Source organism: Anguilla rostrata, chromosome 16 (assembly GCF_018555375.3).
Source record: "Anguilla rostrata isolate EN2019 chromosome 16, ASM1855537v3, whole genome shotgun sequence".
Lineage (NCBI taxonomy): Eukaryota > Metazoa > Chordata > Actinopteri > Anguilliformes > Anguillidae > Anguilla > Anguilla rostrata.
The window spans coordinates 17,672,341-17,696,396 of NC_057948.1; the positions used below are offsets into that span (position 1 = coordinate 17,672,341).

General features: G+C 50.8%; 1 protein-coding gene across 7 annotated transcripts in view; it reads right to left on the reverse strand.

Annotated features, from left to right (window-relative positions):
* LOC135242740 (neogenin-like) overlaps nt 1-24,056 on the reverse strand; it is a 161,687-nt gene that overhangs the window by 54,026 nt on the left and 83,605 nt on the right. For all 7 annotated transcript variants that reach the window (XM_064313974.1, XM_064313969.1, XM_064313972.1 and 4 more), the window contains exons 3-5: nt 19,572-19,847; nt 18,385-18,535; nt 6,078-6,214 (exon numbers count right to left, since the gene is read on the reverse strand). In XM_064313974.1, the coding sequence (XP_064170044.1) occupies nt 6,078-6,214; nt 18,385-18,535; nt 19,572-19,847 (564 nt within the window). The remainder of the gene's footprint in view (nt 1-6,077; nt 6,215-18,384; nt 18,536-19,571; nt 19,848-24,056) is intronic.

Genomic DNA, 24,056 nt, shown 5'->3' on the forward strand with positions numbered 1-24,056 from the left:
CTCTGATTCGCTGGCCTGCCTGGGCCAATGAGGGCGGAGACATGTCAGCGCGGCGGCTCTGCCAGCCACTTCGCTCCCAGAGAGGCCCTCCGGATCGGCCTGGCCGGGGCTCCGCGCTCCCTGAGGGGAGAGGAGGAGGAGGAGGAGGGCGGGGGGAGGGAGAAGCCTCCTCCGCGCAGACACAAACACACGGTCCGGAGACACGCAGCGAGAAACCACAGAGAGAGAGAGAATGAGGGAGAGGAGGAGGGAGGGAGAGAGGGAGAGAGAGGGAGGAAGCAGAAGGAGGGAGGGAGAAAGAAAGAGAGGGAGGGAGAGAGAGGGAGAGAGAGGACAGAACAAACACCCACAGTTCCCAAACTGTGAAAATATACAGAGGCATTTCTCAGGCCTGCAGGCCAGACAGCACCGTGACGCCATTCTGAAGGTTTAAAAATCACTTTATGATGCCAGTCAAGTGAACCAGCACAGATAAAAAGAGAATTCATAAAGTGTTTGTAAAATTTTCAGTTTAATAAACAAAGCATATCATGTTTCTGCAGTAAATCGACACAGATATTGTTTGGGTTTCAGCTCCTAAAACAGAGACCCATTTCTAAATTATAGAACAATAAAAATAACATCCGTGGAGAAGACATGGCTGGCACAGGGAAAAGAGCTCTGGGAATAACAGAGCACGCACAAGATCAAAAACAGTCCCGAACCGCGGGGACAAATCGATTGATTAAAGAGGCCTTTCAGACACCATCCAAATCCACAACAGCCTAAACCCGACAAACACGGGACAGAAGAGCGGAGAAAATAAACAGCTGGGCTTTGCCAGAGAACACAGGGTGTCTACAGCGTCACAACAAACAATGAGTCACTGAGAGCGGAGAAAACAGGGAAAAGGCGGTGTGTGTGTGTGTGTGTGCGCGCGCCTGTGTGTGTGTCTGTGCACACTATTGTTGCTGTGTTTATTTTATATATAATCATTTCCATCCTCATTTTTCCTCCCCAATTTGGACGTGCCGTTTGTGCAGTCGCAGTCACAGCTGCGCTACATGCAACCATGCATGGATCACTGCAGCTCAGGCATGCGCTCTCCTGCGCAGTCTCCCATGAGCCAAGGGACTCTTCTGCACTCTGCAGGGCGCAAGGCACCGCAGGACAGCTTAAGGCAGGTCCCTGACAGCGGGTAGGGTGCCTATGGCCCCCCCTCAGCACGATGCTGAGAGGAACTGATGGGGCGGTAACCCAAGCAATGGCTAAACTGAGGCTTGGGCTTGAAGCAAACGGGCGTGGCCTTTCTTAGCCGAGCCCCTCCCCCCAGGTAAGCCCCTCCCTGCTATGCTAATGTAATTTACTGGCACAAAAGTAAGTGCTGACCCCAACCCCCCACCAGCCCAGTGCACCGCCGACAGCCTGTTCTGGAGCGATCCAGCACGATGGCGATCAGTGTGGCGGCCACCAAGGTCTTACTGAGGCGAGGCGGCGCGCCTAATCGAACGGCAGGAAGGGGGCGCTCCTGCGCGCTGACCCGGGCTGCTCTCCCAGCGAGCGGCTGCATGCTGATCAGCCCGGGTGTGCACGGCACAGACAATCCCGCCCGCAGCACGCGCTCAGGAGAGGGGCAGAGCCTCGCCCAGGGACCCACTCCATCTGTCACCGCTTTGTCACATGAGACTCACTTGTGGACTCGTGCCCGGCAGACACAGACAAATCTAAAAACGTGACTGTGAGAGATCTGGAGCGCTGCCTCCCATTTTCTGATCTCACAAGTCCACAGGATTGCTGTTGCACACACCATCTTTCCTTCTACACCCAAAATAAAGGCACAGTGCTAATTAAACAGGAAGTGCCAGCCCTACAGTTAATACCTCCAGCAAAGGAGACAAAAGATATGCAGTGGATCCACCCAGGGAAACTACAGTAAGGCTGTGAGGCCGATGGTATCTCTGTGGAAAGATGGCAGTGGGCAGCGAAGTGCTCCTCCACCGAGCCGTGTTTCATACTCCGCCCGTGACATCCTCACCACTTCAGGGGCGCTGTTTCCATGGAGATCGATTAGATCTCATCTGTATTATGCTATTAGAGTAAAGGGAGACAGCTGGCTGCCGGGGGCCCGCTGGCTGCCACAGGCCCCGCCCTCTCTTTGATTCGACCCCCCAACGTGGCAGGCGGTGCGTGGCGGGGGAGGCGGGCCCAGAGAAGCGTGTCTCCGCGGCGACTTACTGGTTGGCGAGGCTTTGATCTTCGCCAGTTAGTGTGAAGACGCTAACGTAGCGGGGCCGCGCGGCGGGACGTCCTGCCTGTGTGAATGAGGAGGGCCTGATGGGACCGGTTCAGCACAGTCCCTGTCTGGGTGCCCCGCTGTGGATCAGAGCCTTTGAGGTAAAGCCTCAAATCTCATTTTGATCACAGGAGCCGATGATGAAGCTCGTGGATTAATATTTAACAGGACTGTACGCAAGCCAATCAGGGAGCTGGGCTGAGCTCCGCGTTGGAAGCGCGCACGCTTGGCGGCACTGCTGACGTACCGGCCGACCGCAGACTGGAAAAGGCTGGCAGAGGGGGTCAGCGACAGCCTTTGTGTTTAAAGCGCTCTTCCAAACTCAAAGCAGGGTCACACAGCACTCTATGCACCAGGGGAAGGGGAGAGTTAGAGTCTACTGAAAACAAGCCCCGTCGCTCAGGAAGTACAACAGAAAATGTAAAAATGTGAAAAATAAACACAAAAAAGCACTTGACCCTCCTCGTACAAGGACCATTTCAAGCCTTGAGATCCTTCAACAGCTAAATGAGCTTTGGCATTTATACCAGCACTAAATATTATTCAAACAGAAAATACATTAACAAGCAAAAATCTCTCTATCCTTGAGGGCTGTGCCAGTAAAACTGTTATGGAATAGGAGAGGGGAAACTAGTGCTCTCGAAATGGGAAAAATAGAACCTGGCCTTCAAGGGCACATGCAGAATATGCTAAGCAAACAACACAAATGAATAAAATCCCAGTGTGTTAATGCGTCACACAGAAACAGGAGAAGTGTGTTAATGCCTCACACAGAAAGAGGAGAAGTGTGTTAATGCCTCACACAGAAAGAGGAGAAGTGTGTTAATGCCTCACACAGAAACAGGAGAAGTGTGTTAATGCCTCACACAGAAACAGGAGAAGTGTGTTAATGCCTCACACAGAAAGAGGAGGAGGGTGTTAATGCCTCACACAGAAAGAGGAGGACTGTGTTAATGCCTCACACAGAAACAGGAGAAGTGTGTTAATGCCTCACACAGAAACAGGAGAAGTGTGTTAATGCCTCACACAGAAACAGGAGAAGTGTGTTAATGCCTCACACAGAAAGAGGAGAAGTGTGTTAATGCCTCACACAGAAACAGGAGAAGTGTGTTAATGCGTCACACAGAAACAGGAGAAGTGTGTTAATGCCTCACCAGAAACGGAGAAGTGTGTTTTGCCTCTCACCAAAAGAGGGTGTTAATGCCTCACACAGGACAGGAGAGTTGAATCGTCACACAGAAGGAGGAGTGTGTTAGCTCACACAGAAACAGGAGAAGTGTTGACTCACACAAAAGAGAGGAGTTGTTAATGCCTCACACAGAAACAGGAGAAGTGTGTTAATGCCTCACACAGAAACAGGAGAAGTGTGTTAATGCCTCACACAGAAAGAGGAGGAGGGTGTTAATGCCTCACACAGAAAGAGGAGGACTGTGTTAATTCCTTACAAAGACAGGAAAGTGTTAATGCCTCACAGACAGGGGTGTTTTAAAGCTTCAAAGAGAGGAGGAGGGTGCAACAGCTAGCAGCAAGTGGGCAAGGACCCCTCAGGTAGCCCAGGGGAACAGGCTCTGGTCTGGGGTCCCCATCCCCAAACACCTGCCTCTAATGAGAGCGCCTGGGAGGGGAGGGAACGCCCGACTCCCAGTGAGGTGCACCATGGGAGGAGTGCAAAAAGATTCTGCATAGCAACAGAGTGCTGTTGTGTTTTCACAACCAGGCCTCACCTGAGACACTGGAGGGGACCAGGAAGCCATTTCCTCTAAGAGCTCTCTTATCTCAATCATAGCTCTGTCTCTGTCTGTCTCTCCGTCTCTCTCCCTCCCCCCCTTCCCTTTTCTCCCCATCACACATTATCTGAATATCTGACATGTCTCACACAAAATAATTGATTTTAGGCATAATTACTGTCAGTAGTTTTGCCATGGCACCAATCCAAATATATAATGACACGACTCACCTTGCTCTCAGACTGGGGCAGTCATTAAACAAGAGGGAATAAAGGTGCAGAGTTAATATATGGCAGAGATGACGCCTTTTTGTGTTTTCTCCTTCAAACAGCTATTCCTCAAACAATGAATCCCGCCTAACGTCAGGCGCTGAGAGAGGAGATAAGATGTCCTGCGCTTAGCAGTGATAACACAGCCGAGCAGCGAGATTCTTAGGCAAACAACAGGGAGATGCAAATACTCAGCCTGAGCTCTGTGAAAACAAGCGACAGAGATTCACGCAGAACACACAGCGGAGGCTGAGTAAATAACAGGCTGGAGGGGAACGGCGCCGTTACAGGCAAAAAGAATGAAGGAGAAAAAAAAAGACGACTATCACTGAAAAGGAAGCCCGTTTCATATTCATACTTATGGCTTCCAATGCCTTCACTCAGGGTGGCACCACAGATGCTAGGGCCTCTTAGGCCACACATTTAAATAAAAAAAGCATTAAAAAACTGCCGCTTAAACTCTCCACCCCCAACACAGGGTCACCCCCTGAGGTCAAACAGTAGCCAAAATGAAAAGAGGTTATACGTACAGTTCAATGCAAAAAAAAAGAAGAAAAAAAAACCAGACTAAACTGGTGACTAAACCTCAACAAAACAGAGAAAGGGAGCCCTGAACTGAAGCAGCAGTGATTGGTCACTTTCACAAGGAGGTGGAGCCTTTCGCCTAGTAGAGCACAGTGCATAGTTCAGGGCTTCTGAAAACTGACACCAACGACCAGTCTGTGAAATAAAGACAATGAATGAAATACGGATGGGTACTGAAACAAAGAGCTTCCCAGCAGCAGAAATCCTCGCCCTTCTTCGCTTCAATGGGTCCACTTCCTGTGTATTTTAACACACAGCTCCCTTTAACCTCGGGAGTGGCACCATGCGACGCCCTGTTTGGAAACCTGCTCCCTCCAGATGAAGGGCATTTCCATTTCTGTCTCACCACGCGCTCCTCAGTGATCTCATCTGCGTGCAAGGGGCCTTTTGTTTTTAAAGCAACCGCACTCAGGTTCTTACAGGGAAATTCAATATTCTCTCAAGATGACTCGGCAGCAACACAAGCCAGCCGCACGCGGGGCGAGAGTGTGCGGTGAGGGCGTTTCTGCACGAGCTGGGAAATAAAGACGTTCCCGAAAGCAGTCGCTGCCATGAAGGCGAATCCACTGGGCCGCGCACGGTTTGGTTTGAGATCAGTTCTTCTGATCATCTGGGGCCCTGGCAGAATTCATTTGTATAAAATGGCAGGAGCGATCAAAATGCCGAGAGCCAAACACGTGGTATCTGTGTTAGTTTGTTGCTGTTTGATTCTGCTGCTGATCGATGATTCGCTGAGGTTCGCTGCTGAAAACCAAGGAGTACTCTCCTTTCAGCTTCGCAACCATGGAACCCTGATTAAAAAGCGCCCCAGACTTCTTACAAACCGCCACAGACAAAAATACTAAATATGTCAGAAGAAACTACTTTTTAAGTGATTACCTACCAACAAACTTTTTAAATAAAGGATATTAAATGTATATTAAAACCAAACTCCTAGGGAATTATCTTCATTTCCACTAGATTCATGCAAGAAAAGGATTGCCATAGGGAAATATGCAAAGGTGCATATTAAATAACAAATAATACATTACTTAAAACATTTTGTGACATAGTTTTTACAAAGCATTTGCAAGATGTGCCTGTGTTACAAACTAAACCTGCCCAATTAGCAAAGATGACATCTACTAACCCATAAGCCTTAACGCACGAGCTCATCACAGGGTCTGGGGGAGTGCTCAGCAGGGGCATGGATGCGGTACAGGGACAGAGGCACGGGGTTCATACCTTGGACCGTCAGCTCGGCCTGGGCCTCCACCGTCTCGTTCCCGCTGTCTGCCAGGCAGCTGTAGATCCCGGCGTCGTCATTGGTCAGATTGAGAATCCGCAGACTGCCTCCGCCCACCACCTCAAACCGGCCCTCACTGTGAGAGAGAGAGAGAGAGAGAGAGGGGGAGAGAGGGAGGGGGGGAGAGAGAGAGAGAGAGGGAGGGAGAAGCGAGAGGGAAAGAGAGGAGCGACAGAGAGAGAGAGACAGAGAGAGAATCTTGTTTAAAAGTGACACAGATCAGAGAGCTTTCTTAGCATTACAATGGCCTGTGATGCAGGGCTCGTCTGCAGGATGTGCAGCCTCTGAGAGGATACTGAGGGAAGCAGAACTGCAGGGCACATCTTCATGTGGCTTACACTGTGCCAGATTGGATGGTGACTTTGTATTAAGATGAAGCAGAGGGGGAAAAGCGTGTGTAACCACAGGAGTGCGGCCCACAATCCCGCTGGGGCTTCTCATTCCTGAGCTGAGGAGAAGTCTGTGCACATCTCGTAAGATCAGCCTTTCCCCAAAATAGAGACTCGCGTGTGTTTCATTTTAGCTGCCATTCTGAAGATAAAAACAGGGAGAGATGAGAAGGAGGGAAAATGGAGGAAAAAGCCATGTCTGCTCCATAAGCGCATGTTAAAGCTAATGGCGAATCGGACTCCAGACAGATGAGGGGCTGCAGCAGATACTGGGATTGGTCAGGCCTGGACAGAAGGAAAAGTAGACACACGAAGGGTTAAATCAAGAGCGTTATTCACACCTCCACTCTCAACCGGGAATGTTCTGGAACTTCACCATTTATGGGCCACACGTGAACGAGATTTCTGGAGAAGTAGCATTTTTCCAGCTCAAGGTCTAATAACATTTATGGAAACATTCTGTTCCGACGTTAGCGTGAACAAAGCTGTAACGTTATTAGATCAAGCATGCAAAACCTATTTTTCCAAGGCAAGCATTCAATCATTTTATTTTTGTTCTGGCAAACACTGCAGAACTGCCAACTGGCAACACCAGTCAAAACATCCGTCCGGCTACTGCAGAAAATACGAAGATAAACAAAGTAGGTACATAAATAAATAGCGGCCTACCTTACTAAGCAGCTACACAGAACGCGCTGACACGCACATCCATGTTATATCGTTTGAGTGTTCAGTGACTTCACATGGGGCACATGAATACAAAAAAAAGTATAGCTGCAGCAACAAAAAAGCTACACAAGTATCTACAGCATGGTTGGTTTCCAAATTTCAAACTAAATATCCCATGGAAGTACTGCACGAGCTCTCCCCTTCAGGCGCAACTCGATTACAGAATCCCATTTCATTCATTACAGCGCCACTCTGGCAGCCTGATTGGGCATGTAATGGCAAATCAGTGGTAAGGCAGGTAGAGTCGTCCCACTGGACCCGGGTGATGGGCTGAATGAGGAGGACTTCTTAACGCCATCTCCATTTGGACACAGCGAAGCCACGGGAGGCTGTCCGGGGAGAGAAATTGCTTGAGAGTTTCTATCACTGGAAGCTAATTTGAGCGGAGAACCAGCTTGCACGCACGCACCATCACACGCTAACAAAGGCTCCCAAGTGACAGCAGTAGGAGAGTGTGGATTAAGGACACTAAAGAGGCCCGCTATGCCTGAACACAAAGAGCTCTTATTAATTAGCCACTAATTCACACTGTCACTGAAAATCCACCTCCATTAGCAGGAAGCGCAGTACAAAAGACAAACGACAGTGGGACCAGAAGCTGAGAACAGAGTGTACCGTGAATACCCCTAAGGCTGCCTCGTGCACCCCTATGATGCCATCAAGCTCATCTTTCCTTTATGACGTCCATACCGACCGTGGGGTCCGAATAATCAGCCTTGTCATGGAGGAGACCCACATACCTCAATCAACATGACCACTGGCCAGATGCTGAGTAGAGTTTCAGTGCTAGGTTGCTGGTGATGCTCCGTGGTGCGGTCAAAGAAAGCTGCTCTCTAAAATTTGAACATTTTTTTCCAAAAAAAGAGTAGACCTCTCCCTTCAGAGGTCGTGCTGTCAGAAGCAAAGCATAGAGGGACACTTACCGGCAAAAAGAAAATTAATTATTAATAGCAAAGTCTGAATTGTGAGCTGATTTCAGAATTCTACAGAATATTCTCTTTCTACCGGTGTGACCTTGTGAATAAAAAGAGCTGAGGTTCCAGTGAAGGTCAGCAGTACCTCAGATGAGCCGGTACTGTTTCAGCAGCAGACTGTACCAGGCTACTGTGTACTGAGTCAGGCACAATAAAGCCTTTTCCAGAGTGAAATTATCTACCTGGTCTTACTCACCAACACAGCCTCACTGACACATCATTAACAGCGTAAGCAAACACACATTCTGCTCCTGCTGTGCATCCACAGCAGGGCTACCGGTGGCAGGAGGGGGCGTAGGAACAGCCCCAGAGTGGTCAGCGGCGGGTGACCAGGAGGGGGCGTAGGAACAGCCCCAGAGAGGTGAGCGGCGGGTGACCAGGAGGGGGCGTAGGAACAGCCCCAGAGTGGTCAGCGGCGGGTGACCAGGAGGGGGCGTAGGAACAGCCCCAGAGTGGTCAGCGGCGGGTGACCAGGAGGGGGCGTAGGAACAGCCCCAGAGAGGTGAGCGGCGCTGGAGCGGCGGGGGAAAGCACCGCAGCCGAAGACCGGCGGCCACGCTGGGGCGTATTACACCGCTGCAGACACAGCTTAGGCGGGTCAGCGCTAACAGAGCGAAGCACAGGCGCTCTTAGCAACGGGTGCTGATGTTCCCCAGCGAGCGACACACAGTCAGGCCTGTGCGACACGCAGTCAAACCTGTGCGACAGACACATCAGGAGCGTGGGGAAGGGATCCTCTCTCTTTTGTTGGAGAGCCCCCAGCGGGCTGAGAGGAACTTCTTCCCTGCCTGGGAATCAGCACATGCTCAGACTCATTTACACCTGTGGGTATGCAGCAGGAAACACAGATCTGCAATGGAGAGGGGGAGGAGGAGAGAAAAAGAGCTCCTGGCTCAGCCCTCCGTGCCAGTCTGCCATGAAAACACTTCCAGCCTGTTTTTCTTCCACTTGTAATGGAAAACCCACAGGAGCAGATACGAAAAAAAACCCCTGCATACCATATTTTATTTGTTTTGCCAGGATGTGAGAGGGTAAGCTGATCTTCTGATTAGTCTATAACAATAAGGCTTTCAGCCACGGGCAGTGTGCTGTTCACACATTGTGCTTTTGAATGCACCGAGCAGGCATTCTGAAGGCGGGAACAGGGCATGGCCAAGGGAGCCCAGGGAGAGGGCAAAGAGGCCCTGCCCGGGGTTTGGAAACGCGCGGACTTCCACACTTTACAGCTCACCGTGTGGGAACAAGGATCACCACCACACCCACATAGGGAGTGCGGCCTCCACATTCCCACTGGATGTATTTATATATTTATATACCTTTTTCTCTTTTTTTTGATCAAGTGAGAAGCAGCTGGGACACTGTGAACCTGAAATGTGGTATTAGCCTGGCTGTGAGTAGGCCAGGTAAGGGATTAGGGCTCATCGCTGCTTCGATCAGCATCTAACCCGCTGGGAAAGATTAAATCTCACAAGTGGCTTAAGGAATCAACCCAGCTTGGCTTTGCCTGTAATTTAGCCATCTAAGCCCCGCATTAACAAACGACCTCAAAAGCATTTATTTGTCCTTATGAGTCGTTTTTATCATTGTCTTTCTGAGAATGTGTGTATAATAGTCGCAGTTTCTGCAGAAAGTACAGGTATGCAGAATGCTCCTGTACACTTAAAATGACACCACAGAAATAAGTATTAAGGATTGTAAGTACGGCTTGCTCCTGTAACTTCTCCTCTCAATGTTTGTTTACTCAGTGAAAAATGGTGTGCCTGAGCTAGTGTATACTACCTATACTGTGTACAGCTCCTTCTATTCAAACCGCCGGGCTGCCAGACTGAGATGGGCTCCGTCTGCAGAGGAAGGGGGGCAGAGAGAGGCCTGTAATGCACCTCTTAATGCACGCTAACCTGGGTCTCAAAGTGGCTCGCCTGCCTGTTTCTCCAGCTCCTTGTGTCCCCCACTCCACTTCACTTCATTACCTGGAGCTCGACAGCAATGCATTATCATAACCGGCCGAGTGCAGCTTACTCATTTCCATAGAAACCCACCCATGAATCTCCATTTGTCCGCTGCCCGGTGCCGTTAATGCCTTCCCAGATAGCACCCCGGGAGAGTACCGGCCCACCCTGCTGCAGGTGCTGAGGAAACGGATAAAGGATGCGGACCCCAGAGGCAGCTACCCCCCTACCCCCCACCCCCCCTCGCTCCTCTCAGCTCTGCAGCGTCTCGCTTAGCAGGCTCGGCACGGCTCACCGGTCCGCCAGCACCTCGATGATATCACCCCGCCCAGGGGAGGAACCTTTTCCAGACACCCCCGACCCCCCCGAACCACTACCGCCAGGACTCCAGCCAGCACACATCAGCTCAGTGAATTCTCTGTAAAGACAAGCACAATAAACAGGAGCCTTTTCCAGCAGTGAGCCATTTCAAAGAGCTCTTCTCCGTGATGCGGAAATTAAACTGGCTGGACACTTTCCCAGGGTGCAAGATTCAAACCCTAGGCTTTTTGTGCATAGTGAAATCTTTGGTATGCGCCAAAGCGAAATTTGCGAGCCCCAAAGTGGCAAAAAGACAAATGAAAACAAATGATTAAAACTACAGTTTGAATATTACAATGCAGCCCTCTGATAATGAGAGAAAAGCAAAGAGAAAGCGAGAAACACGACAGCAAGACAGCACAGTCTTGGGCTCTGTGGGCAGGACCAGGGGCACCGTATGGAGGTGGAAAGTTAGGATGATTCCAAGGGCCCTGACAGGCAGGGGCCCTCCAAAATCCATGGCTGCACCCCTGGGCAGGACCACGACATGCAGGGACACTTTTTGTGTTAGTGTTAGTGTTGCAACCACTAACCAGAACTGTGAAGGTACGTGCTGGAAGAAAGCAAAGACAAATGAAATTCTGCTGTGTTCTTCAATCAGTGATGCCTTCTGAATGAACCATGGAACATGGGGAGCACCGAAGAGCCTTTCAACGCCAGGAGAAACCCTGAACCCTCTCGGGTGAAACTGCAGTGCCCTGCCCGCCAATATCAAAGAGCTGCTCGCCTTCACCCAACAGCCTGCTCGGTTGTTTCCCATCTTCCCCCTGCCTCTACAGGTTCAATTAGTGAAAAATCACACACATATAAATGCTAATTTCATTCTGCTCACCGCCATTGTCAGCTGGGTAGAATATGAGAAATTTTTGGGGAGGCTTGAAAATCAGAACCACACACTGGAAATCCCAGCAACACAGCATTAATTTATCAACCGTAACATCGTCAATTTATCCCAAAGAAAAATGTAATTCTCCGGAAAAGACACGCCCTTCATTCTAATGGTCATTCCCTTGCTTGTCAGCAATCAATGTGATACACCTCAAATGGCAGTCTGATAAACCTGAAAGGACGAAATGCACAGCCACCGCATGATTAATTGCACATAACTAAGCACATCATGGACTGAAAAACAGGCTTAATCTGCACCACCACCACGTGCCTGTGAGATAAACCTGTCGAGATAAACTCAAGAGCTGAATATGGGGGAGTTGTGAATGAAATGACATAAAATGACATTTACATCGCCATATTCATATTTAGACTTCCGAACTGAAAGAGCACAGGAGTTATCTGAGTATTAAATGCTGTTTGTGCGTGGCATGAAGAGCCTCTCTGTCGGCCTTGAAATACATCTATATAAAATTCAATTACAAGCGCATGCCAGAGGAGCAGAATGGAGCAGGACAGCCAGTATTCTCTCTAAATGAACCCTATCTGTGTTCATCACTGGTAACTACAAGAAAAAAAGCAATGAGATACCCTGACTGCTGTGAGCTGGTGGGGAACTCGAGCTGACAGAACAGAGTCCAGGATAACTGGGGATGCCTCCAGCATCCTGGGGAGGGGCTGGCGGTGCCAGGCCAGACATCTTTCATCTGCGTCCAAAATAAAACCCTCACTCGAGCAGTCATCTGCGCGGCACAGTGTCACCTTCTGCAAGAGCGCCGATTCACAAATATTATCATAGTCATCAGAAAAACATCAGGCGAGACGGACACTGCAGGCCGACGCGACAGGATCACACACACCCATGCTGACATTTCTGGGCAAAAACAAATTTAGAAAAGAAAAAACACTTCAAGGCTAGCCTCACGCAGATTGTTCAGTTTGTGTTTCAGCTAGCTGTAAAGCACACAGGATGCAACGAAATGCAGTCAAAAGCCAACGCTTGCCTATGACACTGCAGCAGCAGAAGTTTTTGGGGGCCCAAAATCGGATGTGCAGGCCTGCTCAGTGCACTCTGGCAGCGGCTAAGTGACCTGCCGCTCCAGGGTGGAACAAAGATCGAAGAGCAGCCATTGGCTGAGAGTCAGAGGAATGGACAGCCAGTGAAGGCAAAGAGCCCTGTTCTCCTCCTGCGCTACAGGTGTGAAGATAATTTAGGATTTTGCATAATTGGCGTATCTGTTCAGGTCTAGTACCTCCTGAACTTGTGGTGGTGGGGAAACTACGGAGTCATGCTGTGTCACTAGGATGCAAGTATAATTACTGCTTCCAGCTGCGTCCATCAGTGACTGCGCTGGCCCAGGTCACACGGTCGATGCTGCGTCTACACGCCACGCACGCCGTACAGTAACCGATGATGAGGTCTGCCGTCGCTAATAGGAGAATGAGCTTAAATATTCATGAGACAGCGACCTGACTATGGGAAGGCATTGTGTGTTCTAGCCACACACACTGGCACCGATCCACACGTTCTGAGCCTCACTTTACACTCAGTCAACACTCATTATGAAAATCAGACATGACAAGATCTCCTCATCGCCACGCTGATTCAGAACAGGCTGCTCCAGGAGCCTCCGTGTAAGTGCTATGCCAACAAAGTGGGTGTGAGAGTGTGTGTGTGTGTGTGTGTGAGAGAGAGAGAGAGAGAAAGAGACGGTTGTAAAACAACCCTGTGAAGGAAACTAACTGCTTAACATAAATGTTCAGAAGCGGAAGAAGAAGGTGTGCACAGGGGAGGAATAGCGCTTCACAGGAATGGCAGAGAAATGTGAGAATGACTGTGGAGACCGGGGAGGAGAGGCTGTTCCAGAGACCCCCCCCCCCCTTGCAACGAGCCGTATCGCTCCCCAGGCGCCACAGTCTGAACCTCGTTTACCACACACCTCAGGACCTGCATACAGCCCAGGTCTGAACAGCCAAACTATCTTCCACTTCTCACATCATTGGTTATTACAGAGCCCGGTATGCACACACACACACACACACACACAAGCACACGCATATACACACACACACACGCACGCACATGCACACACACACAGACACACAAGCGCACACACACACACACACACACACACACACACACACTTGCAGAAGGAAGGATCCCACGTTACTCTTTAACAAACTCTAGCCTGCGCCTCCCCTCCCTTCCTGCTGAGTGTGACCCTGCACAGCTCTCCGGTTTCACACAGAACTTTTAATAAAAACACAGTAAATTTTACACGCCACACCAGGAGCTGGCTGAGGCAGGGACCGCCTGTTAATCTTCTTAATACCGGTACCGGCCAAAGACGGGGGGTGAAAAATCACAGGCCATTAACATTGATAAGGGGGCTTTTCTGATGGTTTCAAAATCATTTCTGAAAATTGCCAGCCCCCACCACCCGAGCCAGTTTCCTGAAATTGCCCATTTTCAGGCAGTTTTAAAACTGCACTGATTAACAATAAAGGATGGAAGTGGAGAGTCCTGGCCTCAAAATGGGTTTAAAAGAGAGGCCCGCAATCTAAGCACGAATCGAGCCTTGGGCACCAGAATCGGAGTGTGCCTGGGCAGGAAAAGGGGGGGCGTGGCAACGTGTACGCGCATCGCAGAGAGTGCGCCTAAAACTGCGTGCAGGGACGCGTACGGTCCGTCCATCTACTGACACCGACAAACTGACAGGGGGATGTGTCTATATTTTGAGTTCTCATGGCTGTAGTGGTTTTAAACACTGTTGTGAGAAGCTGGTGTGTGGGGGAAATGCTGGTGTTCTCAGAGCAGTCAGCAGGGCCCTGCGATTACCATACAAATGTGAAAGTCAAGGACAGGCACGCGGGGAGAGGGATTTACATGAGAGAGTGAACGTGTGGCGAGCGGCGTGTGCGGCGTCTCTCCGGGCCGGCGGCGGCGGCAGGGCTCCGCAGAGGCGGCCGCTTTGAGGTTCAGCGGCGGGGATGAACTCGGGAGCCGCGCCGCGCACCTCGCGCCGCTAATGAAGCTGTCAGGGACGGGAGCCCGCAGTGGGGCCGCTGCAGAGCCCCCGGAGGCAGGGCTGTGAAATTACCACCGCCGCCGTCACAGCCCGCCAAGGGACCAGGGCTCCACTGCCCCCCGACAAACCCCCACCCAGCCCCCACCCCCGCCCCCAGCCCACTCCAACCCCCCCCCCCCCAATCACCCAGGAAGGGATGAATAATCTCACCACGCTCGCTCTGCAAACACATTACCCTGCGCTCATACCGCTGGTGCGCAAGCAAATATTACACGCGCAACGAGATTTAACCGAGGAATGAAGACGAGACGAGAGGAGAGGACACCGCTCCGGAGCCTGGAGGTTCATTCGTATGCAGTGTCAATCTGCCGGGGCCCATACATTATTCATCCCTTTTATTGACTGCCGTGGAATTCTATTACGGGGTCTCTAATTTTCACCCAGACCGCAGCGGCAGCTACCCCCGTCGCCGCCGCCACCTCAGAGAGAGGCGCGTGGAATTCCAAAACGCATCGCAAATTCGACAATGCAGCTACAAAGGCGGTAATCCTCGTCTTATGTGTGATCTTGAAAAACGCACAGAGCTTCTATAGACCACTTTGCCAGAGCACATGTGCATAACTGATTACACTTATGATTTTTTAAAAACGAGAAGCAATTTTGTCCTGCACTTACACATATGCGCTTTCTGTTCCGTTGGAAAGAACACAGACGAGTATGGTGAGTCAGTGCTGGTATTACTGCTTCTGAGGTACCGTTTCACACGGACATGTACACATCCGCACCAGCAGGGGGTGCTCTAACAGACGGACACAGACCACGTCAAGCTGAGCGGATTTTTCAAATCAAGATCTTTGAATGCCGGCTGTAGTGAAGGTCAGAACGTCCTTGGGCGTTCATCACCACTCAAGGTTGTGAAGGCCAGCTTTGAAAGGAGAGGTCAGCTTCAGACACATCCCACACAGCCAGATGTTTGAATGGCAGTACAACACAATGCCTTACAGAGCAGGCTACTGCCAAGTCATGCACTGTGCAGGCGGACTTTCATTAACATTTCAGAGAGAAGAGACTGCTGAGCTCTTCTGTCTTCAGGAGTGTCTCTAGGGGTCGGGGGTCGCAGGTCGGTGATAACCAAGAGCCTGCCATTTAAAAAAAAACAACCATATTTCTTGTAGCCAAATTTTCCAGATAAATTTCCAGAGGGTGGCAACAATGATAGTCTGAAATATTCAGACATATTTGTCTGAAAACCAACTGACTGTGGATGGAAAACTGCTTTCTGCTGAAACCACTTAAATGCATTGGCACGATAAGCCGAGGGACGGCAGCAGGGGGGGTGGAGGGGGGGTAGCACTAGTGTTTCGTTCTCCCGGCTCATTTCTTTCTGGCACCATCTCTCAAGATCCGGATTCCTCGTTCATCAGAGGCTCTCATTTCTCCGCTGTCATCATGTTGGAGAGATTGTTGAAGAAAAGACAGGCGGTGTATGTGCGCGTGGAGGTTTGAGCACCCTCCAGATTTCACCACAAAGAGCTCGGCTTGGACCAGCAGCCCTCAGGAGCTCTGCCTCTACGCAGATGGACGCCTCACCGTCTCCACATGGGCCTGAGCCATATATCCACGATAAAGACCCAGACGCAGCAGCAGATACATTTTTTTATGGTTAATTATGCAGCCACGAGACCGATAAAATCAACATCTGCTCTTGTGCAGCCTCAGCAGAAATATCAATCTTCCAGCTTTACACACAGCCAGCGACCTTCAAACCACTGCCTGCCTTCTTAGTTGACCTTTCGGAGAGCACACACATACACGCACACACGCACGCACGAACACACATACACACGCACACACGCACGAACACACACACACATGAACACATGCACACACGCACACACGCACGAACACACGCACGCACGCACGGACGCACGAACACACGCACGCACACACGCACGCACGCACGCACGCACACACACACGCATGAACACGCACGCACGCACGCACGCACGCACGCACGAACAGCCCAGGTTAAAAAAGCAAAGCTCCTGTGTATATACCCGGAAAGGCGCACGTGTGCGTGCACCACCATATCTTCACAGAGGGATTCACACGTCTATACCACACAGGTCACTGCCGCCATCAGCCCGTGCTTTTACAGGGATCACAGCACAGGGTGTCAGCTCTCTCCCTCCCTCTCTCTCTCTCCCCCTCTCTCTATCTCCACCCCCCCCCCCCCATCTCACTGCAGTCTTACCCAAGGATATCCGGCTCAAGCCATTTACAGTGCACCTAGGGCTGTGCTTTTACTTGCAATTACGTTTTAACAGGTGCATCTAATTGGACCACAACATAAATGTGAAGCCTTATGGAGGAAATTCACTATTCGAAAACTAGCCGTAGGCAGAGAGTTCCTTCAGCCACAACAAGCATCAGCACGGCCATTACAATCCAGATAATGGGATGCTTTGTGAGCGCACAACATAACTAAGGGTCTCTGTAAGTTCCTCACTCATAAAACTACCTTCAGTAAAATGCAGGGAATTTGAGATAAAGGCCGATTTTTCTGCCTGTGCTAGAATGTGCGAGCAGGGAGGTGAATTGAGATGGACTTCCACGCAGGGCTTTGGCACACCACTATAACACCGCTACACGCACGGCGCGTCTGCTCCAAAGAGGCCCGGCTTTCAACTGCCGTCTGCTAATTGGAGTCCCCAGACATACCCCGCCAATCTGTCCCTCACCCCCATCCCAATTACACGGCGCCGGCACACTCGCTCCCTCTCCGTGCCGTCTCACAGAGAGACCACGCAGGGCTCCCCCTCCGTGCCGTCTCACAGAGAGACCACGCAGGACTCCCTGCTCCTCGCGCTCTGAAGGAGAGCACGAGAATCTCCCTCCTAATACAGTCCGTGTCAGCGCATGCATGATCTCCGCTTAAAATCGCCTCAGTGAAGAGAGAGACACCCCTTCAGTTTGGCACATCCTGAGTAATTAACAGAGCCACAGCACAAAGATCCGTTCGGCAGGGATATTAATATTCTGGGCGATGAGAAGCATATGTTACCATTACTGCAACAAACTACAGTCAATACAATGAAGATGATTGATTTTCCTGCTCAATCACACCCCCCCCAAGCCACATTCTCATGACTAAAATATTGAAGTCTGGTTCTGTGAGAGCAGGTGTTACCACAGATATTCTCTCCACCAGGCAGATATTCTGCTCTGTGCTCCTTCAGTCCTCCATACTTCCTTATCTGGGAGACTGAGATGCAGAACATGGCTGCTTGCGCTGCCATACTCAGGCCCTAACCTCCTACTGGATCAGCTCACCAGTGCGCAGTCCCCAGTTCCCGGAAAGTTTTAGCTGCAGAGTTACACTTAACAGAGAAACTCAGCACCTCATGCTTGAGCACTTAGAGCCATCACGGAGACCGGCTGTGCGTATGAGCAGTCTCCAGCTCGTTAGCCGTTAGCGAGGTCATGCGGTGCGGTGCGTTCAAACAGTGGACTGCATTCAATGACTGCCATTACAAAGGCTGCGCTAACCTGCGCTAACCTGTGATCACTTCAGCCCAGCTGCGCAGGCCCACAGTTCCCCGCGAAGCCTTCTTATGTGCAATAATAATAACACTAACAACAGCAAGAAAAACTATCGCCATCATCATAGTCATTAGAGCTTATACTTAGAAAGCACTTTTCATCAACCCGGAGAGGCTCGGCTGTGCGTGTGAGAGGTGCTCCAGGGCGTCGTTTAGAGCTCGGTGTTAGCGGAGGTCAGCGGTGCGGTGCTGTTTACTAAAATCAGGTGATGACTGATTCCCAATGGAACTGGGACGGGCGCAGGGGGACACCCCGACTCTGATGACCAACCCTGATTTGGGAGGAGAGGGGGAGGGGTGTCTACGGGCAGCAGTCGCTCTCTCACCTCTCTTCGATCGGCTTATCTCCCAACATCCACCTGACCTCCGGGGCGGGGAACCCCGTGACCACGCAGGGCAGCAGCACGTCGTCCCCGACCGCCTTCGTCACCGGGCCCGGCTGCTGCAGGAACTCCAGCTTCCTCTCCACCTCCGTTTCTGCAGGGCGAAAAAACAACAGGATCCTGTTTCACAGCTCTCAGCTCCACTGTGCAGAACCGAGTCTGGCTTTCTACAAATGAAACATCCAAGGCCCCATTATGGGAGCTGACGCTGCCAAATTCTCACCACAGCACCCCCGCTGGATTAGAGAGGTCATTACACCGAGAAGCTGAAAGGGAGCCATTCTCACCCTCATATCTCACATCCTGTACTACTGCTGCCAAAAAGTGTCAGTTTTTCCTCTGCTCCTCATCAAATTTCTTTAACAACGGGCAGAAAATCCTGGTGCTGGCACAGAGAGGAAATGAACAAACACATTCTGCCCTCTCAATGTCTCTACAGGAGATAGATACGGAGAGGCTGAAGCTAAACTCGTCATTTATGACCTCACTCCCAAACTGAGAGCTTAACGGCTTCTGTAAATAAAAGAGTTCCTGACACAACAGAATTCTGCGGACTACTCCAGGAGTGATTCACGGACCTGTCCGAGATAACTTACACACTCGACGCCCCCAGTGCGCTACTTCGCTCAGCGTGGGAGCTCCTGCCAGCCGGGACACAGCTAAATCTTTCAAGCCCGCATTCACGGAAAGGACGGACTGTGAAACTAGTCTTCAGCTTCTTAAAATGTCTGCAGACCAGCCCAGCTTAATGTGATGAACACCGTAAGTAAGAGCCAGTGTCAGAGGTATTCCAAATGAACCCCATCAACTGAATTTAGATTCAGATTAGTTTAGCACTGGTGTATAAGAAAATAACGTTAAGGGGGCAGACATGAGTGCATCACCAAAAGAGGCACGGCACCACTTTTCTACACCAGATACAGTGAACAACAGACACGAGAATAGCAGCCAGAGCTAGTCAGGTTTTAAAGGAAGCTTATCAGTGCTCTCAGAAGAGGCCTGCTTGTGAAGCGTCACCCTGCTTCTGGAAAGATCAGGAATGGCTCAGACAGCGAAGCAGTACACTTCGACCGTGTTTAAACCGAGTCTGAGCGGTAGAGCCCCCCCTGACCCCCCCGTGTGGACCGTACCTTGCAGGACCTGCAGCTCGGCCTCCTCGCTGGTCTTGACGGGGCCCAGGCTCTCCAGCACGCAGCGGTAGGGGCCGGCGTCGGCCTCCGAGGCGTTGCTCACCAGCAGGCCGCCGCCGGGCAGCTGCACCAGCCGCCGGCCCAGGCCCAGGGGCTCCTTGTTGCGCTCCCAGCGGGCGAAGGGCGCCAGGTCTGGGTTCACATCGCACGCCATCACCACGCTGTCGCCCTGGCGCACCGACGACGCCTCCGGCTGGCTGGAGAACCGCGGCAGGCCTGGGGGAGAGAGGGGCGCAGAGAGGGGGTGAGGCCCGGGCGCACTGGGAGGGTGGAGGGGGGGTCAGGGTTCACAAGGCCCATAATGCACAGACCTATTGGATTTAACTTAGCAGAATTTATTACACTTTATTAATCCCCAAGGGGGAATTCACATGCCTACAAGCAAAATTCATGTAGATACAATGAGAGGTAACTGGCTGACGTGCCTGAACTAATCAAAATCATTTGCTCGCCACAGAAGAAAGAAAAACAATGATTGCTTCACAGCGGGGAGCATATGATAACACTCTCCCATGTCATGAAGGTTTCACAAAGCGTCGCATCTCACGGCCACATGAGGGCGCTACCCAAAGACCTGCCGTCAGGTCACTGTCTGACACAGGAACAGACAGAGTAAGAGACACAGTGCCTTTAACAGACAGGTACAGACACCAGTGAGCGCACTAATAGCACACGGTTCAGCCCTAGAAGCGAGCATATCTGTGCAGCACGCGCGCATCAACACTAATTAAAGCTAAATCCATAGGCTGCTTTGTCTTTCATCCCACAGTAATTACCGGCTCACCGCTGGTAACAGTTGCTTTGATGACACATTTTTGCAGTTCCTAGCCAGAAAAACTGGGTCTTTTGTTCCTGATAAGAAAAGAAAAAAAAAGTGAACACCGTCACACAGACACTTGAAAACTTAGTTTCAAGACATCTAAAAAAAAAAAAAAAAAAAAGAAATTTTTTTTCAAGTGTCAATGTGATGGTGTTCAGTTTTTTTTTCTCATACAGACTTAGGTCTTTCTCTCTCTCTCTCTCTCTCTCTCACAGTTGGATCTGATAAACACCCCTCCAAGGGGTGAGCAATGGCGGCTGTGGGATAAGCCACACTCGAGACTTTCTCCGGGCAGGAAGGGCCTCTTCTGTCACCACGTCCATCACAGAGGATCTAATGCGCCCCCCCCACCCCCTCCTCACCCCCCCCCAACACACAGGGAGCAGAAACGTGGGGGGAAGGGGGGACTCTCAAAAGTAAACCTATAACTAATAACCGCACAGCCAAGAAAAACTACACCGGCCCCCAGGACTGCCCCACTCCTAGCTCTTCTGTAAAAAGTAATAAAAGTGTGTCAGCTGCATAGCGTGTAGGTTGCTGTAGAGTGTAGCGGAGCCAGTTCTGTGTGGGGTCATACGCGCGCCTCGTGCATACTTGGGTAAATCATTTCTCGTCTCACCCACTTCCGTGTGGGAGATGTGGGGTGGGGGTGGGGGGGTCATTGGTAATTTTGAAATGCACAAATGGAGCTCGGTCAAATTATTTCAATAGGAAGTTGGGCGCATTGCCTGCGATACGAGGGGCCTCCAGCTGAGAGAGTCCAATGGCAGGCAGTAAAACCTGCCGCAGTGCTGGGGCCGGTGCATTTACAGTGAGGAAGGGACTTGGGGACGTAATTAAATGCTGCGCGAATGGCGGTGGGGGGGGGGGGGGGGGGTTTGCAGGGGGCATTCGCTCAATTTTCATCACCTGGCTGAATGAGGCCTGGAGATGCAGCTGTGTGTCTGCACAGCGCTGAGAGAACTGAGCTGCTCCCAGGAGCCGGGGAGCCTGAGTTCACACTCCTGTTGCGTGTTCCGATACTGCACTGTGGATGGGAGATGCTAAACTTTCCCATGAAACTGACTGGCCTTAATCCCAATTCACACCTAGTCAACCAGACAACTCCTCATTTTCCACCCCCCCACGCAGCAAAATCTATCATGCGGCACTGTAACACTGATTGTTTCCTGCACTACAGCATCCATCGTCCCCTGCACTACAGTATCCATCGCCCCCTGCACTATGATACCCATCACCCCGGCACTACAATACCCATCGCCCCTGCACTACACATTACCCAGCACCCATGCACTACAATACCCATCACCCTGGCACTACAATACCCATCACCCTGGCACTACAATACCCAGCACCCCTGCACTACAACACCCATATCCTAAGCAGTGAGGGGGTCAGAGCACGAGGGAGGATACACAGTATGATCCCATCAGCAGCTGAAAGCATGCACAGCGACTGGCACCACCTCTGCCCTGACCCCCAGGGGCTCAAACCTGCTTCACAGCGCCAGTCACATCCCCAGGAAAACCACGACCCCTGGCCCCGCTCCTCATACCCCGAGCGGTGGAGATAGCATCACCTGGGCTGCTGCTAACAGAGCCCGCATTATCCGCCTCCTCAGCCCTCTGTAATTAAAACGCTGAGCGGGGCCAGGCGGAGCGCACTGCAGCCTTTTCTAATCTCCAAATAAAATTCCACATCTCCGGCCCTTCAGAGAAATGCAAACATTTTCAAAAGGTTATTCCATCTATTCTTTCACCTAAGTGCAGGCTGAGTTTCTTTTGGAAAGGTGGAACATTGCTCAAAAAAAAGGCGAGAAAAAACACACCACTTCTTCTGAAGTACCTCCTGAGAAGAAATAGGCTGTTCATTCGCTCCTGTTACGGAGTAATGAGCCCGAGTTCTGCACGAAGCACCACGTCTCCCTGGCGATTTACAGCAGCGGAGCAGCAACTCAGGCAGGAGAGCGCGGCCCTCTCGCTGGGGCCAGGGCTTCACCCAGCGGCCAGCAACCCCTCCCACACTTCTGCACTGGCCCTTCCGGGGTCTCAGGCTCGAACGCATCGACAGAACAATCAGAGCTCATTAGACAAACACCTGACGGACACCATCACCGTGGACAACTAGGAATTCGCTCCTGTCCACTGGAATCAGGAACCTCTGTCAGTTACACGCATGCTGCAGTAAAAAGCAATGCAGCCAATACAAGTTATAAGGGGCACGGGAGAGAGCGGAGAGGGGCTACTCAATATGAGCAATGAGAACTGCAAGCCAGAGCAGAGGACCCAAAGATGACCAGCCTCTGTGCTCCTGCACCAAGTAATTATGGGTAGTGTTGTGGTTGTATATGCAGCTCGGTACATTGTGACTCAAACTCCAACCATTTCTCCATTTCCTTAGTAGTCTCTAACAGACTCTGGTCACAACATTTCTGTCAGTGTTCAAATGCTATCTTTTGAAAAGGGGGCAGCTGGCAGAAACTGAGGGGGTATTCTGGGGTGGACGGGTCTCTCCTCCCCTGCAGAGAGCCCACTCGGTTACTGCCGATCTCTCTATGTGGGTGTGCCAGAGAGGGCTTTAATGGGAAAGCAGAGAACAAGACAGGGAAACTCTTAAAACTTCTGGAATATTTATGGGCCCGATAGCCTTTCCATCACACTGTTCTGCTGTAGTTTTTAGTGCAGATTCCCAAGTGTCATAACTCTGCCAGCCAGGAGTTACAGGGGCTGTTAAGCATCGGTATGAGAACATAAATCTGCCTCGGCGAATGCCCCGGCCCAACACCGGCGGACTGGCCAACCACAGGGCGCCACACGGGCCCTCTGCACGTTAAAGCGAGGCTCTGCAGGGGGCGACACCAGCCTCTCAAAACCAGAGCCTGCCTCTCGTTTCCAGGCCCTTCCGAAACACATCACAGCCCAAGCCTGCCTCCACCCCAAATGAGGCCATATTCCCGCTTATTTCACCCAATCAGAAAAAGCCATTCTCCCTCCATTAAGGGGAAGATTTAGGTCATCTGCGGGAGCTAATAAAGTCATGACATGGCCCAGTTCACTTTAAAGCCAGCTTCAGAATGACACCATGTCAGCTTTCCCGTGCTGTGCATATTTAATGACTGTTACATTCACTGCTAAATACTTTATGAGAAAGACAACCTGGATGAGCTTTTTTTCCCCTTTTACTCACACCTACAGTTCTTGAGCAAATAACAGAAAATGGAAGCTGGATGAAATTCACTGAACATGGATATAAACCACAATTACTTTGGAGGCAACATTTCACATGCGTGAGCCATGTAAAAATGAGAACCCAAACAAATACCAACCACAAATACTGCTAACATGCAGTATACAAAGCACGAAGGCATGCCTGAGACTAACATCCCTAAATTAGCTGGAATATTGACTGAACATCTAAGCTCATCTGAAATGGCATATACAGAATACGACACTGGGATATTTGGAAACTCTTAAAGGGAATTTTTGAATATTCCAGTGGAACATTACACACATTGCAAACACTGTTATTGGGGCAAAGTCACTGGGATGATAGTTTTTGCATGCTTCGCCATATTGGAACTCAATAAAGGGGAGTCTTATCCGCCA